This window comes from Mercenaria mercenaria, chromosome 1 (genome assembly GCF_021730395.1).
Source record: "Mercenaria mercenaria strain notata chromosome 1, MADL_Memer_1, whole genome shotgun sequence".
NCBI lineage: Eukaryota > Metazoa > Mollusca > Bivalvia > Venerida > Veneridae > Mercenaria > Mercenaria mercenaria.
The window spans coordinates 86,228,615-86,245,863 of record NC_069361.1 but is presented as its reverse complement, the minus strand read 5'-3'; the positions used below and the strand labels follow the sequence as shown (position 1 = coordinate 86,245,863).

The 17,249-nt window shown below is 32.4% G+C and overlaps 1 protein-coding gene across 1 annotated transcript; it reads right to left on the bottom strand.

Annotated features, from left to right (window-relative positions):
- Window positions 1-1,453: 1,453 nt before the first annotated feature.
- LOC123531615 (uncharacterized) lies at window positions 1,454-9,133 on the bottom strand. The gene is made up of 7 exons (XM_045312738.2): window positions 8,824-9,133; window positions 6,357-6,371; window positions 5,857-5,944; window positions 5,297-5,388; window positions 4,863-4,883; window positions 4,167-4,257; window positions 1,454-1,593 (listed from the first exon to the last, which is right to left on the bottom strand). Exons 1-7 carry the CDS (start codon window positions 8,882-8,884, stop codon window positions 1,506-1,508), a joined length of 456 nt encoding a protein of 151 aa, XP_045168673.1. The 5' UTR covers window positions 8,885-9,133; the 3' UTR covers window positions 1,454-1,505.
- Between the last annotated feature and the right edge of the window lie 8,116 nt (window positions 9,134-17,249).

Genomic DNA, 17,249 nt, shown 5'->3' with positions numbered 1-17,249 from the left:
TTAAAATGCTATAAAGGTTTATCAATTAGAGAATAAAAAGTGAATTTCATATTTTTAGCATTAAAATCTTTGAGAAGCCTTGGAAATGTGGTAGGTTTTCATATGGTACATGTATACTGTAGTTAATTAGAACGAATGTTTTGGGACGAACTATGGCGACCACTTATAATCATCTGATCTTACCGAGGGACTAAAGAAAAACGGGCCCGCAATATTTATTTTCATTGTGCACAGAACATTTAAATGTTAACGAAGCCGTAAAACTGTTTGAGCCGCACCATGAGAAAACCAACATAGCGCATTTGCGACCAACATGGATCCAGACCAGCCTGCGCATCCGCGCAGTCTGGTCAGGATCCATGCTGTTCGCTTTTAAAGGCTGTTGCAATTAGAGAAACCGTTAGCGAACAGCATGGATCCTGATGCGCAGGATGGTCTGGATCCATGCTGGTCGCAAATGCACTATGTTGGTTTTCACATAGTGCGGTTCATTTTCAAGAAATAGAAGTTCAATATAAAATCAAAATAACTCTATCAGAATGAACACCAGATGTAATATTAAAGGGAATTTAAATCTGGTGGTTACGAGTTTGAAAGATATTTCGACCTTTCATTATATAACCACTCCCCTCCTCCCCCCCCAAAAAGCAAATATTCTTTTGTGAATGTTTTTATAATTCATATTTTATCGCATTGAAATGTAGTTCCATAACAGTGAAGATTACATAATGATAATCAGTGAGATAACCGGTTGTAATCAATCTCTATATTTCTATACTTATTTGACTCTATTTTTTTGACTTATATCACAATGACAGTGATCGCACGTTTATGATATATTTATTCTACCATTTTTGTCAGTATTGTATATACATATAATTATAGATAAGATCATTTTCACTGGTATGGTCTTTTTTCATTATCATGATATTGGCAAATATTTGATTGTTAACAAAACTAAAATTTCAAGTTTTCACTATAAGCGAATCAATTGTAACCTTAAATTGTACTTGGTAAAGCGATTGTCGGGTTTTGTTCATATATCGAAATTTCTAACACCAGTTTTGTATTCCATAACATAATCTGTAAATAATTTCAAATTCTGCACTGAAAACATCACAACATCTGTGGCAAGTAATAACTTATCATTTCTTTAAACTAAAGCTACTATGAGTGGTGGTTTTGTAGGCAATGGTTGGACAAAATGCAACGCTTGTAACAATTGTACCTTTATCAACAATTAAAGTAGAATTAATATAGACTTCAACATCTGAAGATTATGAATATAAATTATGCAGACAGCTGGATAAAAGTTTCAAGTATTATAGAAATTCATATTAGAAGCTTCAATATACAAAATGAAATCAAAACATACTATTATATTACAAAAAGGTTTTAAAACAGAAAAGACTGAAAGCAGTATTGTTAAGTACTTCAAAAATTGACAGTCCACAGCCTATAGATAAAATTGTACAATATCAGACAAGTCTCTTCGTTCAATATCCTCATCCCTCGTGGCACTGCGTCTGATTCAGAAGTTGCCGTCCTAGATAAAAGTTGCCACTGCAAGCCGGCTCACATGGATTATCAGGTCTTTAAATAAGAACAGAAAATGCATATCAGAAAATCAACAGTACGTGAATATGTTTGAACAGCTGGACATTAACAATTAATTTCGCGGCTTGAAGTTCGTTAATAGTATGCATTTTTGTACATCTATGAGACTATAATAAATATCAAACTGTAGAAACTCAAATACAGTACCATCCAGCTGGTTTGCGGAAGGTCAGTGGTTCTACCTACACTACTGGATGCACATGCCATTAAAAGGGTCATGAAATTGGCCTTAATTTTTTCAAACGTTTTAAACAGAGTTTCAACAGGTCACCATAAAAATTCACCCATTACCTCTTACTATTTAATGGGATTTTCATGACCATAGTTTTAAGGCATGAAATAAGTAAATTAAAACCCTGGTAAAATATACCTTGTTAAAATGACTTTGATGGCCATGAAAAGCTGCTTAAAATAAACCATTAAAATAAGTTAATTGGCCCCTTCAAACTCCATGAAAAGTTTTAATTGGCATGAAATTAATGTGCCATTAAAAAGTACCCCTTAATTCCACATTAATTAGTAAATACTAATGGGGCCATTAATTTTTTAAGACTCTGTTAATGGCCGTTAATTATTAAAAATTGATTAATGGTCTCATTAAATATGTCAGATTCAATTTTAATGAGTTCGTTATATTTTAATGGTATATCAAATAAGGACCATGAAAATTTGCCATCAGAATTAGACATCTTAAGATAGTTAACTTCATATTGATATTTGCCGTATTAATTTAAACTATGTATTACTACACACATAATAGTATCTATACATAGGTACTGTTTTGTAAAATGCTAGAAGAATATTTGATTCTTCTTTTTTCTCTCTTTATTTTGTAATGTAAACACATATAACAGCCTCGTACAAACATTTGTCATATTGTTCCTCATTCTGTCATATGTTCATATGAAATGAGAAAATAAATGGATATTGTATGGTATTGTGTTGTACTGAGAAGGGTTTAGAGGTACCGGTTTAATAGATCAAGTGACCATGTGGGTAGTTTTAATGATTCAGCATTTTTATATTGACAAACATTCTGACCAAGTTTTTATTGGTACAGACATAAGGCGTCAGGTGTATTCAAAAAGCAACTGTTGATGACAATGTCAACGCACAATGGGCGATCACAATTTAGCTCTCCTTCAGTGCTTTGTGCTCTGGTGCATGCACTTAAACAGTTAAGAGCAAATGTTTGAGGGATGACATCAAAAATAGCTCCCCCCAATCAAGCGTACCACACTCTTTGATTCATTGAATCGAAGAAGCCATTGATCTGCCCATGCCCCAAATGAATTTAAATCAGACTGTTCACTTCTCTATAAACCTTAGTTTCTACTCAAGGATTGGAAAATTTGAAAATCTAAACTGGTCTGAACACATTTTATAATGTAAATTCCTTACCCCACCCAGTTTCTTATACAAATGCTGATTATTTGGACAGGAAAAACAAAAAACAGAAAAAGTGGCATGCATCAATACGTATTTACCCTTACCAAAATAATGTAGATTGATTTTATCAAATAAGTTAATATGTTTTCATCCGACTTTCATCGAAATAAAACCGATTTTTGTAGGAACACAATTTGGCAAACATTTGAAAAAAAAAATGGCGTAACTGCACCAAGGGGAAATAACTTTAATGCAACTAAATATAACATCATGATATATTATGGACGATGTGTGCGTAGTATGTATTTATTGTGATTAACGTCCATTTAAGAACAATATGGGACTGGAATTATAAGCATTCAATGGGACGAGTGCAAGCCAAAAGCAAAAAAAATAAAAAAAAATTGTGCTTCTGATAATATACGAATCACATTTTACAGAATGTAGGATTTAATGGGCATCACATTGCTGTTAAGGGCCATTAAGTTTTCCCTTAAATGAAATCGTACAGAACCTGAACATTTAATGGGCATTAAATCAAATTTAAAAGCCATGAATAATCCTGTTAAATTCAAAATATACAGAATTTCACTATTTTTTTCAAAGCCATTAACCTTTTTAGCTACCAAACTAAATTTTTAACGGCATGATTCATGGTCAAAAATGGGTGTTTTAATGGTATTTTAACATGTAACCCATTAATATTGGGAAACCTGTTAAATAAAGTGATGCAATAATTAATGGGGTTAATTAACGGGTTTTCCTTTTTTAATGGATATTTTACAGGGGTTTAAACCGTGTTTAATGGCATGTGCATCCAGTAGTGCTAGGTGCCCGCTAATAATGCTCGGTCTTCCTACATCACGAAAAGGCGGAAAGTCGCCATACGGTCTGTAACTGTGTCGTTGGGACGTTATACCCGAACAAAATAATTAAAAATAAACAAATACAGCGAGATACTTTTGAACAAACAAGTGGTAAAATGAATATTGGTGCGCCTGAAAAGGTCTTGGTAGTTATCACGAAATTTCAATTAATTAGCGATTTTTTTACTTTGTATTATATTTGTGTTTCATTTTTTTTTAAATTAAAAAGACGCCCAAACAAGTTTACGCGCTTAAAGTACTACTGTTAAGTATTTATCTAAGTTAATAACTTACATGCAAATAGCTTGTTGATATGCTGGACAAGTCATGACATCGCAAGGAAAGACAAAACAGTTTTTAGTAGGACTTCCCTTCGGACACCATGCTAAAATATTGAAAAAAATCTTAAGATATTAAAATGCAAAAGCTAAATATTAAGAAACAACTACATTCTTTTTTCCCTCTCTTCTAACTGAAAATAGGAAATAGAATGTTTGAATTTGATTACAAGTTGATATTCAAAGACTTAAAATCTTTTTGGGTTTGTTCCCGGCAACCGCTCAGGTTTACGATCATTATAGAATCAGCGCGAAAGTTCATGAAATTATATGGATAAGCAGCTTACTCAGTTGCTAAAATTATGTATTCAGGAAAAGGGCACGGCATAAAATCAGGAGGACAAATATTTAAGAACAATTTCTTTTACTGGTCGTTTGACCCGAGATCAGTATGACTTAACACCTGCAGTGCTGTGCAGGAGGGGGAAAAACATCGCTCTTTTCACAGACCTTTAGACTGAGTTGACATGTTTTTGGGCGGTTTGATAACTGACAATAATTTGAGATTTTATAAAACCTTTGACTTATTATCCTTAGTTTACTATGTATGGGGGACCAAAAGTTTTTCTTTTTATTTCAATAATAAAATTTATCAGCAAGAATGTATTGGAAATGTATACATTATTTGTGAACAAGAAACGTTTTTTAGTACCTGGAATCCGTGGTCTTTTCCCTGTAAACAAACATTGAAATAGGCATACATAAATTTCAGTTTCAGTTACACGTAAAGTAATACAAATTTCACAATATACACTTATCTAAGGTAAAGCTCAACATATTCGACATTTCTGATTAGATAAATATTCGCAAAGGATTAAAAGTAGCGAGAAATCAATGAACTTTCGACTACAGAGTAATTTTACTACTATTGTTGCAATGAACGGAAGTCAATTTGAATTTAGTGACGTCATCGTTCTTTCCTTATATGGAAATAAACATCAAATTTCCAAAGGGCATATTTGAAATGTCAAACAGCAACTCTCTTAATACCGATAGCGTTTTATGAAACTTTGACTCTAGTTCACAGCTCTGGACAAAAGCACACTTCAATATGAAAATGGAAAGAGCTTAATAGCATGTTCATACCTCGACCTTTTTTACACTGTCTCCTGGAAAGCCTAACCCCTTCCACGGTGTAGAAATGACCTTTACACGTTGGTTTGCACGGGTTGTCATTTCTGGAAATATGGGTTTATACAAGTAAACTTTTGAAAATCTTGGGTTGTTAACTGATGTTAAGACTAGTGAGAAGCAGGTGTTGATAACAAATTGGTTCGAATATCCAAGTTGGCAATAAAGAACTAAGATCCAAGGTATACAAAGTAAAATAAATCTGTACTTTACAAAATTAGATATTGTATTGTCCAATATTAGAGAACTATCTAAGCTTTATTCTTCCTTTGGTAAGTGATATTAATAGCAGTCGCGTTCAAAGAAAGCAGTCCTTACGGAAATCAAACTCTGCAACAATTTATATGTTAGCTCAGTTTAAACTAATTTATTTTAGTTTGATTGTGATGAAAATCTTTAACTCATTTGAATCTGCTTCCTGAAGAAACCACTACTGAAGTCATATGGGTAGGCATGGCCTCGATAGGAAATACATATTTAGAAATTAAAATATAGATATCGAAGTAATTACTTACATACAAATTGCCTCTGGATAATGTTTACATTTCTCGACGTCACAATAATTAGCCTTGCATAAGCGCGGACGTTTGCGCCGACACCATTCTGAAAAATAAAATGCAATAAAAACCAAAAACATTTTGAAATAACTGAAATTCTTTTCTGCTTAACATTTTGATGAGAAATGTAGTAAAAAGTATGTCATCCGGACATGCAGAGGGAGGGCTCTTGACTCTGGTAACTCGTGTTCGAATTACCCGTGTAGCGCTCCTTGAGACAACAGAACATTACTTTTTCGCGGGCATTCGACTAAAATGTTAATTTTTCTGCCTTTTGTGTTGAATTTAATTCAGTAAAATAGAAAATTATCAGTAAAATACCGTAATATCATAAAATTTATGAAAAACGTAGCAAATATTACATACATATGTATTTCAGCTTAGATTCTTTCGATTGGGGTTTTCAAAACGGCTTGAAAATTTATCAGAGCGTAATTATATTCAAACCAATATATTACCTGGTATACTTTGACCTGAAAAAACAGAAGAGATATATTTGTTATATTAGCCGAGTTACCACTATTCTAATGAATATGTTACAAAAAAAAAAAAAAAAAAAAAAAAAAAAAAAAATAAAATACAATACGAAGCCATCTAACATTGTGTTCATATGCTAACTATAGCTATAAACTGTTTTAGAATTTGACTTTTATGCGGTATTTCCTATATTGAAATTAAATGCGCCAAAATGGAATAAAGAAATAAAAACAAACAATTCGGTTATGTCCATGACTTGTCATTCAGTTACAAATCGGTGAATTTCTTAAAGAAATATTTAAGTTAAGTAGTATTCTACAAAATGATTGACATTAAGACCATTTCCTCATATTTCTGTAAATACTATGGTCAGGATTTGACGAATATACGTGTTATCGCTTTGTGTGAATTAAAACCTGCGCTAAGTTAAGTGGCAGGGGCCTGTTTCGTATTATGGTCTAGTACGATTTTTTTCACTACAGCAGGTAGATCTGTAAAGGCATTTATATTCAAATGGTTACAAATAATAATTATAGAATGAAGGACTCCTGCGTATGAGTAATTACTGTGTAAAATAAACTAATGCTTGAAGCTTCATGTAGATGGTCTGGTCTAAAATCTTACCTAAGATACCGGAACTCAGATAAAATGGAAATGGTCATCCATCCATCCAGGTTTAGCTTAAGTTTGTGGAAAAAGTGCATGGTTACAAATATGGTCGCACGCTTTATAAATATACATATGTTTTAGGCCAGTCATTTGCAGATAATAAGGTACAGGTCGCACAAGGATTGTATTCTGGACCATTTATATCTCAAAATTTAGTGTCTTGAAACTGGTGTTTCACTCTTTTTTTATCATAGAAACAACAAAATCCGTTCGGCAGGCTAAAAATGTCACATGTTGAAACGCAACAACAAAATTTATTTCTTTATATAGTATGATAAACAATTGTTGCGCTATAGCATAAAACGGAAGAAAGTTATATTTAGTCTCTATATTGGAATAATTATTGGTTATTAGATTTGTATAAGAATTGAGAAAATACGCTGGAAATATGCTTCAGATATTCGGCGACGTAATGGTGTGAATATTATTCCGAGAAATATAGAGTGCCCATTTCTAGATGCAATACAAACATTTTGTTACATTTACAAAAGTATATTATTTCTATTTTAATGGTATAAATTCCTGTTTATAAAAACTTTTAAACGCAATGGCAGACATGAAACTGGTGTCACAAATGACGTCGCACGCCCTATATGATATTTATTTGGACGTCAACATTATATTAGAAAAATATTGACGTTTCAGATTTCATTGGAACTCATAATAATTTATAGATAGGTATCAAATAACAGACCGTATTCTATGGCTCACACGTCAGTAAATTTATATCAATGCAGTTCAAAAATGCTAAGAAAAGAAGTATTGTAGCTTTAAAATGATCACACTCATTCACATTTGGAAAAAAAGTCTCTTTTTAAGCTGGATATTTTTCCAACTTTTTAAAGCTGGAAAAAAAATCCAACTTTTAAAGCTGGAAAAATTTCCAACTTTATAACCTGGAAAAAATTCCAACTCCTAAAATTGGAAAAAAATCCAATTGGATTTAGATTTTTTTTAAAACCATTTTAAACTGACTCAAAACATCGTTATTCACTACCTATGTTTAAGGGTGTTCATTGATCCTGTTTATAAGTGTTTACAATAAATCTGAATTTTTTTCTGAAAATATCCAATCGGATTTTTTTCCAGCTTTTTAAATGGGATTTTTTTATTTACCATAGTATGGATGTCAAACCAAGACAAAAAGATAGTTAAACACAAAAGTAACACAGATATGCCTTTAAATTTGTTATAAAAAAATTATCGTTTTCCGCCCGGAAAAAAATCCAGCCCGTCAAAATATTGGAAAAATGTCCGATTGGATTTTCAAAAATTCCAATCGGACGCCATATATCCGATTGGAAATTGGAAAAATCCAATTGGCCAAATTATTTAAATCAATTTTTTTATACATAAGGAAATTAATAATAATGCAAAACTATATCATTTATTGCTCCTTGGCCCCTAAACTACCATCCAAGCTAAAACAGAAGCTTCTAAGTCACTCAGAAATGGTAGTGAAGTTTGCCAAAATCCTGGTTTTGCAAAGATATCCTGGTGGCTGTTTTGAGCAAAATACAAATTTGTTAAAGATCGATAAATTATTTCGAACATTGGTCATTTTTAAATAACAAAAAAAAAAAAAAAAAAAAAAAAAAAAAAAAATAAATAAATAAACGGACATATTTTACTCAGAATTTGGCCCTCAAATTGATCATTAGAACCCGATAAAAGGGCATGTGAAGAATTATTACAAATGCAATGAACGTTTTATAATTGACCTCTAATTGACCTAAAACTCTGAAACGAAAAGACAAAACTAAAATAAATAAGTCTTACCTAATATTATTTGAAAGGTTATTGTCAATATGAATATAACAATAATTGCTTTAAGCTCCATTTCTGTCCTCGCTATGAATGTTAGTTGTTGTCAGTGGATTTGCATAAAACCCAACAGCTTGCACGATTAGGTTTAGGAAAGTGGATTGTTATTAGGTTAACATAAGTGGGTTTATATTAATGAAAAATAACCTACGTTCGTACGTCCGCGAGTATAATCAAGTTTATATCAAGTTTATATACTATGTATGTATATATAGCAAAATAACATTATTGTTGCCTTTGGCTGTTAGCAATTCAATGGTGAAAATGGAAAGTACCTGTACACATGAAACATGAACAATTGTATTGGTGAAACAATATTGTTAAAAATAATTACAGACTAAGAATAAAAAAGGAAATGCGAAACTAAAAGGCTTTGATTACTTGTTGATATCATAAATAAGAATTTATTAAAGTGAAGGTCATCTAATTGGTATAATATTAACTCCGTATATTAGAATATATGTGAGCCGCGCCATAAGAAAACCAACATAGTGCGTTTGCAACCAGCAACCGCGACGGCGATATAACAATGCCGTACTTCCCTTATCCTTTAAATTATTTAACAAATTACTACTGATGCTGGACAGATTTGACCTTAATTTAAACCTCTATCATATTGTTTACAAAACTGTATTTTAACTGGTTAGCCTCACATATGTATTCCTTTCGACAACATCTATTTTATTCAAACTTGCGTTTGTAAATGTGTTATTTCAGTAGTTTATAGTATACAGTATATTACAACTATCATTTTGCATGTACAGTATGTTTGAAAGTTTTCCATGACAAAATGCAATTATAATAAAATTCATAGTTTGCCTATTCTAAGCTCTGTCCTTTTGGACTTTACAATCTGTGCGAACATGATTTACATTTCATTACCCGTACACTCTACTTATTAGGGGTTAAGACAACAGCTTGTCTTTAGTACAGCTATATTGTAAGATTCTTTCACTGGTTGTAGGTGCAGATGGGAATATCCGGACTCGAGGGTTACTGTTAAGGCGGTAACGAGGCTTCTTGCCGAGTTACCGCCTAAACAGTTACCCGAGAGCCGGATATTCCCATCTGCACCTATAACCAGTGACAGAATCTTTTTCTTGCATACCGATTTCAAGAAATAATAATAAAAATAAAATCAATCGAACAGCTTTCTTTTTAGAACTATTTCATATGGCAGTGTATTTAAACAAAGCGTGGGAAACCAACGTCCGTAAACAGGAAAGACGTCATGACGTTTCAAAACAAATAACAATGTTTAGTTCCGGTTTTGTTTTATCAGTTGCAGCGTAACGTTATGAATTTTTGATAAAATAACGTGATTTGAATCGAGAAATATACTATCAGGAACCAATAGGAATTGTCAAGGTATTGAATTTTTATTCCGTTTTTTAAATAAAATATATATTAGTACATAAATATTATACATATATGTAGTTCGTAATACGTCATTTACAGCACGAGAGTCATCTTACACCCCGGGGTGTAAGATGGATTTTTCCAGCACCGGTAAAGATACCGGAAATCCCCGTCTGGTATGCAAGAAGCTTCAATATTAGGTTAATATGACAACTTAGAGTTATTCAAATGAAATGGAAACATAAAATAATAAGTAAGCTTAGGGAGATAAAACAAGTATTTGTACTATGTAACTGTATATATAATGCAGAAATTAGGCCTCTTGTGACATAGTCCCGCTCTACCACGATTTCCACTACTGTACGGTTGGAAACCGAGCGTGTTAGAGAAGAAAATGCTGCGAACCAGCTCAGCAACAGTAATAAGTATAAGAAAATAAAAAAGTAGAAAAACACAGGTCGCCCAACACGACGTAAACAAAAATGTTACAGGCTCGGTTTGATTGAGTTTGTTCAAATATCTCTTGTTACTATCAAAGCTTATGACTTGAAATTTAAATAGTTACAGTCCCCATAACTCGGATTTCAATTTTGACAGAGTTATGTCCCTTTTTGCTGGGATATTTTTGGTTTAAGATTTTGGCAGTTCAAATGTCTCTGTAACTATCGAAGCTTTTGACTTAAAACTTAAATTAGTTATTTTTTATCAAAGTCTATACAATAAGAAGCAATCCCCATAACTCTGATTTCAAATTTGACAGTTTCTTGACAGAGTTATGCCCTTTTTGGTGGCAAAGCTCTGATTCGGAGTCAAGCACTGGGAAAGGTCGAGTGTGCTGTCTTATGGACAGCTGTTGTATGATTACTGGTAAAATGTTACTTGGTATTACGGTTGAGAAACAATATTCTCTACCCATAGGCTTGACAAATGTTTTATGGTCTTACTGTGAATATTGTAAAACATTGAAGTTTTTATTGAAACAAAAAGGAAAAAAAACAACATTGTTTTTTTTTTTAAAAAACATGTAAATATTTTAGATTAGTTGTAAAATGTAAGATAATATGTGTTTTAGACTATTATAAAATGTGCTTGTTTTTTTAACAAATGTACAATACATTCTCTTGCAAATCTGTATAGACTGGCGTTGTAGTACAGTGTTAATGTTGAGCGCAAATAACCAATCTGCGCTATTTACCAAACGCGCAGCGCATATAACAAATTTTTGTACGTTGGTTATATGCGCAACGATTTACCAATCGTTGCGCACGATAAATTTAACCTGCGCGATTGCCAAATGCGCAGCGCAAATACCAAATGTAACTTTATATATCAGCAATTTGCATTTCGTGTTTGATAAATCATGCAGTTGGTCAATTTATTAATAAATATAAATGTCAAATACTGAATATCTTGGTACTTAAATTATGTGTCATAAATTTGTTTCTACATCAGTTAATTCACGGCAGTCGGTCACCAGGTTTCAATACCTCCGATCTTATACAAGATGCAATAAAACCCAAACATGCGTGAAGGTGTGATTTCCTCCAGCTTGCACACGTCGTCCTCTAGTATGTTTTATAATTTTCTACTTCACCCGAGAACACACTTAGCAAAATACCGTTTTTATTATATTGAAATATCTTGAAATTTCACAATAATATTCTTTTTACCAACGGGAGCATATCTCTCAAATTGTCTAAGATAAAAGATGAAATAAAAAAGTCACAGAATTAAAAGAAAATTCTTACAGATCTTATCTATATTATTATTATTATTATATAGTACAAAATCGATTGAATAAAGAGTATGCCTAATTTTCATCAAAACGTTAACGAAATTTTATATTTTGTAGCTGCACAAGATATGTGTTCGGTGCCCTGCGCTAAATGAAAATCTGGATCTATAATGTTACACCTGTAACTTGCGTGGGAGGTCGGTCCAGCGCTAATAGTAAAGTTTGAAATTACACTGTATTTCAAATATATTTCATTCATAAAACATACTATTTATGTAACTTTCAAATGAATGCTGTAAAAGAATGATTAGAAAAAGAGTGATTTCTGTCATAACGAGAACGAAATATTACATTTTTTATCTGCGCAAGATGTGTTTCTGCGCTAATAATAAATCTGGAGATTACTCTGATAACTTGAATACTTTTATAAATCAAATTAATGTTTACTTTGATTTACGATTACAGACTAAAACTATAGGTTTTTTTACAAATCTAAATGGATCTATAATGTACACCTGTAACTTGCGCGGGAGGTCGGTCCTGCGCTAATAGCAAAGTTTGACATTGCACTGAATTTCAAATATATTTCATTCATAAAACATACTATTTATGTAACTTTCAAATGAATACTGTAAAAAATAAATAGAAAAAAAGTGATTTCTGTCATAACGAGAACGAAATATTACATTTTTTATCTGCGCAAGATGTGTGTCTGCGTTAATAATATATCTGGAAATTACTCTAATAACTTGAATATCTTTTATAAATCACATTAACTTTTACTTTGATTTACGATTACAGACTAAAACTATAGTTTTTTTTACAAATCTAAATGGATCTATAATGTTACACCTGTAACTTGCGCGGGAGGTCGGTCCTGCGCTAATAGCAAAGTTTGAAATTACACTGTATTTCAAATATATTTCATTTATAAAACATACTATTTATGTAACTTTCAAATGAATACTGTAAAAATGAATAGAAAAAGAGTGATTTCTGTCATAACTGGAACGAAATTTTACATTTGTTATCTGCGCAGATGTATGTCCTGCGCTAATAGTACATCTGCAAATTACTCCGATTACTTGAAATCTCTGATAAACTATGCTAAACTTAAACTCTGTTGTATGATTACAGACTAAAATTGTAGCTTTTGCAAAGACGAATGTAATGTTAAATTTGTACCATGCACGGGATGTCACAGCAAATCCTGAAATGACACTGATATTTCAAATATATTTCATATCTATGCAACGTTTCTTTCTTTTTTTTTTTGGTAAAAAGAGTTTTAAGAGTAGGAAATAAATAAATAAATAAATACAAAAAATGATTTCTGTCATAAAGAGAACGAAATATTACATTTGTTATCTGCGCATGATGCTTATCCTGCGCTATTACTTCGATCAAAGCAACAAAGGAAATGCTAAAATGTATACTATATGTTATACAAATGCCAATTCTATATTTTTGATGTATCATGTACAAAGCTAATAAAAGATATGTTTTGTTCTCTTCTGTTTATCAAGAGTTTATAGCCAACAAATGTTTATTGTAGTATTACGTCACCAATTTAAAAAAAAAAAAAAAAAAAAAAAAAAAAAAAAAAAAAACATTGAAAATTAATTTATCCCTTAATGTGAAATATAACACTGATTGAATCACAAGTTCACGATTAATCAACTATATACGCAAAGGAAATGCATATTTTTCTTTCCATAATTTTAACTGTTTAACCACGTGTAGGCCGACCAACTCAACGAGTAGCAAAGGCGGAATCAATCGTGTCCAGCATGATATGGTAAGTGTGTGGCAATTCAGTCTTTTATGTAAGTCTCCTTTATGTTCTATATACGGTATAAAATGACTGCGTGTGATCGAATGAAGTAAAAATACTTTAGTTATAAAAAGAATAGAGAGGACGATGTGGCTATCCGAAGGAAATCACACCTTCACGCATGTTTGAGTTTTATTGCATATTGTATCATACTGCAGATATTGAAACCTGGTGACCGACTCCCATGAATTTACTGATGTTGAAATACATTTATGACACATTTTTAAAACCAAGATTTGCAATATCAGTCTGTAATTGTTAAACAATGTAAAAGTTAGCACGGTTTATAGCAGTTATTCATATTATCAGAGTAATTTCCAGATTTTCTATTAGCGCAGGACACATCTTGCACAGCAACAAAAATTCGTTCACGTTCTGGCGAAAATTTTTATTTTGTACTACAAAACATTAAAAAATATCAATACGATCTGTAAGAAATGATCAATATATATGAAATATCGGTGTCATTTCAGGATTTGATATTAGCGCTGGATCGACATCCCGCACAGGCTACGGCGTTTAAAAGTTAAAAAAAAAAAAAACAAAAATAAAAAATAAATAAAAAAACTTGTGTTATTAATTATACTTTGGATATTTTGTATCATTTTAAAGTTTTTTAACACCTATGACAAATGACTCTTAATACCGTCTTCAACAGAAATTTTTAGTCCATAAACTATCAGGGACGTGAGCATCTAATTGAAATTACCGCATAATTACGCTCATTTACTTTAAAAAAAATGTTTTTCTTGTTCTTTACAAATTAAGCAGTCAATTCACACCTTTACGCGTGCCTGATCACCGTCAGTTTTAAACAGTTTCATGTAGGCCTACAAGTCAGACCCTCTAATGATATTCAATTTTATCGGGAGATATCATCCATATGTTAAAAGCGCAGACTCATTTACCAAACGCGCAAGACAGTTACCCTGCGCATATAAGAAATATATATGGTTGCCCGATTTACAAATCGTTGCGCAGATAACAAATTGGTTATTTGCGCTGCGCGATTTACCAAATGCGCAGATTGGCTATATGCGCGTAACATTAATATAAATCTTATATGTATGTATTATATAAATGTACACAAAGATGAGACTTAAATAAAATGTTGAACTGGACGGTAGTAGAAATGCAAGCTGCCGTCCACGCCTGAGCAGAACTCAACATTTACACATCTTATAAATACCAGAGTATAATTTAGAGACTGTTTGCAATTTGCTGAATTGGTCGATGGTACAAACTTGGCTGGATCCTTTGTGTTCTAGATGTCTTTAAGGGTAGTTTATGTAATCATTTTTGGACAAAAATGTTCTCGTCTTACTGGGATTAATGTGATAGCCTTGGGACATGTCGAACTATAGCAAAATATAAAAACAGACTGTTGTTCATAACGAATTTGCATTTGATATTAATGAATCGATACTTAACACATAGAACAGAACAGACAGTTTATTATGACCTATACATATGTACAACGTCAAACTACATACATTTTTTATATACAATGCTGTCACGTGTCAATATTTAACAATGTATCTGTTACAAGAACAAATTACAAATCAAATTAAGCGAACAAGAAATTTCGAAACACAAAACAGAAAAAATAATGCAATGTTTAAGATTTATTTCAAAGGCAGTAAATATTTTCATGGCAGGGTTTGATTTATGAGGCATTGATTAATTTACAGGTATATTGTGTTAGGATTATTGAATCCATTCATTTTAAAAACATAGAATTCTGCCTAAGTCAGTGCTACAACGGATCGTTAGGGGTGTGGCATATTTCAGTATCTTTCATGAACACACCCAGTTAAACCTAGTATGCTTTCATTTTGCTAAGTTGCATACAATGCTTCAAAGGTTTTTATAGCTTAATTGGACCATTGGATTCAGAGAAGAAGCAGGCGCTTGATTAATTGCAGTGCGTGTTTTACAGTACTAGTACTGCACTGAACATAAATGCAGTAACCTATTGATTTTGTAATGTACTGATATCCAGTGTCCTTAAGATTCAAAATGTAAAAGTATAGAAGCAGTGAGCAGCCAGAACAATTTATCACAAAGAAGGCGGAGAATGAAAAGAAATTGTATTGAAAATATAAAGTGAACAGGTCAATATCAATGTGCAAGTTCATTTTAATTATATGTTATGTATTCGAACAGGGATGGGGTAAAAAAGGGAGAGTAAAAAGATGCAAGGGTAAGTCAAAATGAGTTAGGAAAAAACCGAACGGAGGCAGGTGAAGGAAAAACACACAATCATCAAAGAGGACGTTATACATAATATATAAAAAGAAACGGACAAAACGGAAGTTGAAAATAGGGGCGACCAGTCACCAACATAAAAACTGGAGGTTTTATGGTCATTTGGGATCATGGAGTCCATTCACACGGGTTTGAAAAGTTGCCTGCGGCACAAATTGTGCCCCGCTGAAATGAAGGCATCGCGCTTCCTAGGGCGCAGGCATTGTGCAGGATGGTGACAGAAATAACGGGCTCGGTGAGTAAAATTGAATGTTTTCGATTATTTTCTTTTTACGGTAAAAACTTTTAAGAAATCGGGGAATGCAGCGGGATGTAGTTATATCTTGCAGACACATCCATGCCCAGTTTGTGAAAAAATATGTAGTATTGTTATTTTGCGAGTGTTTTTCATCGGGTACAGTAACGTGAAAATTCCATGATCCCCTCGTTCTGCCGACGTTTTAGTTAAGTACCACAGGCGTCTTGATGGTGTCGCAGGCATCGTGAGGGGCGCAGGCATCTCGAATACTATTGTAGTCTATCGTATGTGTAAATTCGACCAATAACATATATTTAGGTACAAAAATATCACTAACCATGTTTTTCGTCCAGATATTTTGTAAGACAAATCTTCTCAATCTGAACTTTGTAACATTAATAGATTTTATAAGAAGTTTGCAGTATTTCTTTTCACTTGTTTTGGGAATGGGGCCAGGTCCCTTCCAGTTGCGAAAATCACGTCATTTTGTATCGAATTGGAAATAATTTATCTCCTAAAATAACAATATTTACCAAACAAGCCCAATGGTAATCAAGATTAGGTATTTTATAAAAGATTAAATAAAGCAAAGTATGGGATGTTTTCTTTACAAATAGGAAGTAAAACATACTATTTTTGATTATAGATGGGGCCAAATTTCGGCCCCAAAACTGGAGAAAAAAATCACCGGTTTGGCTTTCGGAAGAAAAAGAACGTGAAAAGACAAAAACCGTAAAAACACTGTCTTAATCCCTGATATGTAAAATTATTAGAATTTTTTATTATTTTTGGCAGATAAACATTACCGTGGCCAATTCTTTCATAAAACTACTTTGGCTCATTCCACCCTATGTTTGTTCTGTAACAGAATGTAAGCATCCAATTCACCAATTTTGTGTGGAAAATGAAAAAAAGTTCCTTTATTCATCGAGGAACTAATGAAATTA

Coding starts and splice junctions, on each gene's coding strand:
- LOC123531615 (XM_045312738.2), bottom strand. CDS start 8,884: ATGGAGCTTAAAGCAATTATTGTTATATTCATATTGACAATAACCTTT. Junction 4,884..5,296: donor ACAGTGTAAAAAAGGTCGAG/GTATGAACATGC, acceptor GTTTGTTTACAG/GGAAAAGACCACGGATTCCA. Junction 4,258..4,862: donor GAAAAGACCACGGATTCCAG/GTACTAAAAAAC, acceptor TCAATATTTTAG/CATGGTGTCCGAAGGGAAGT.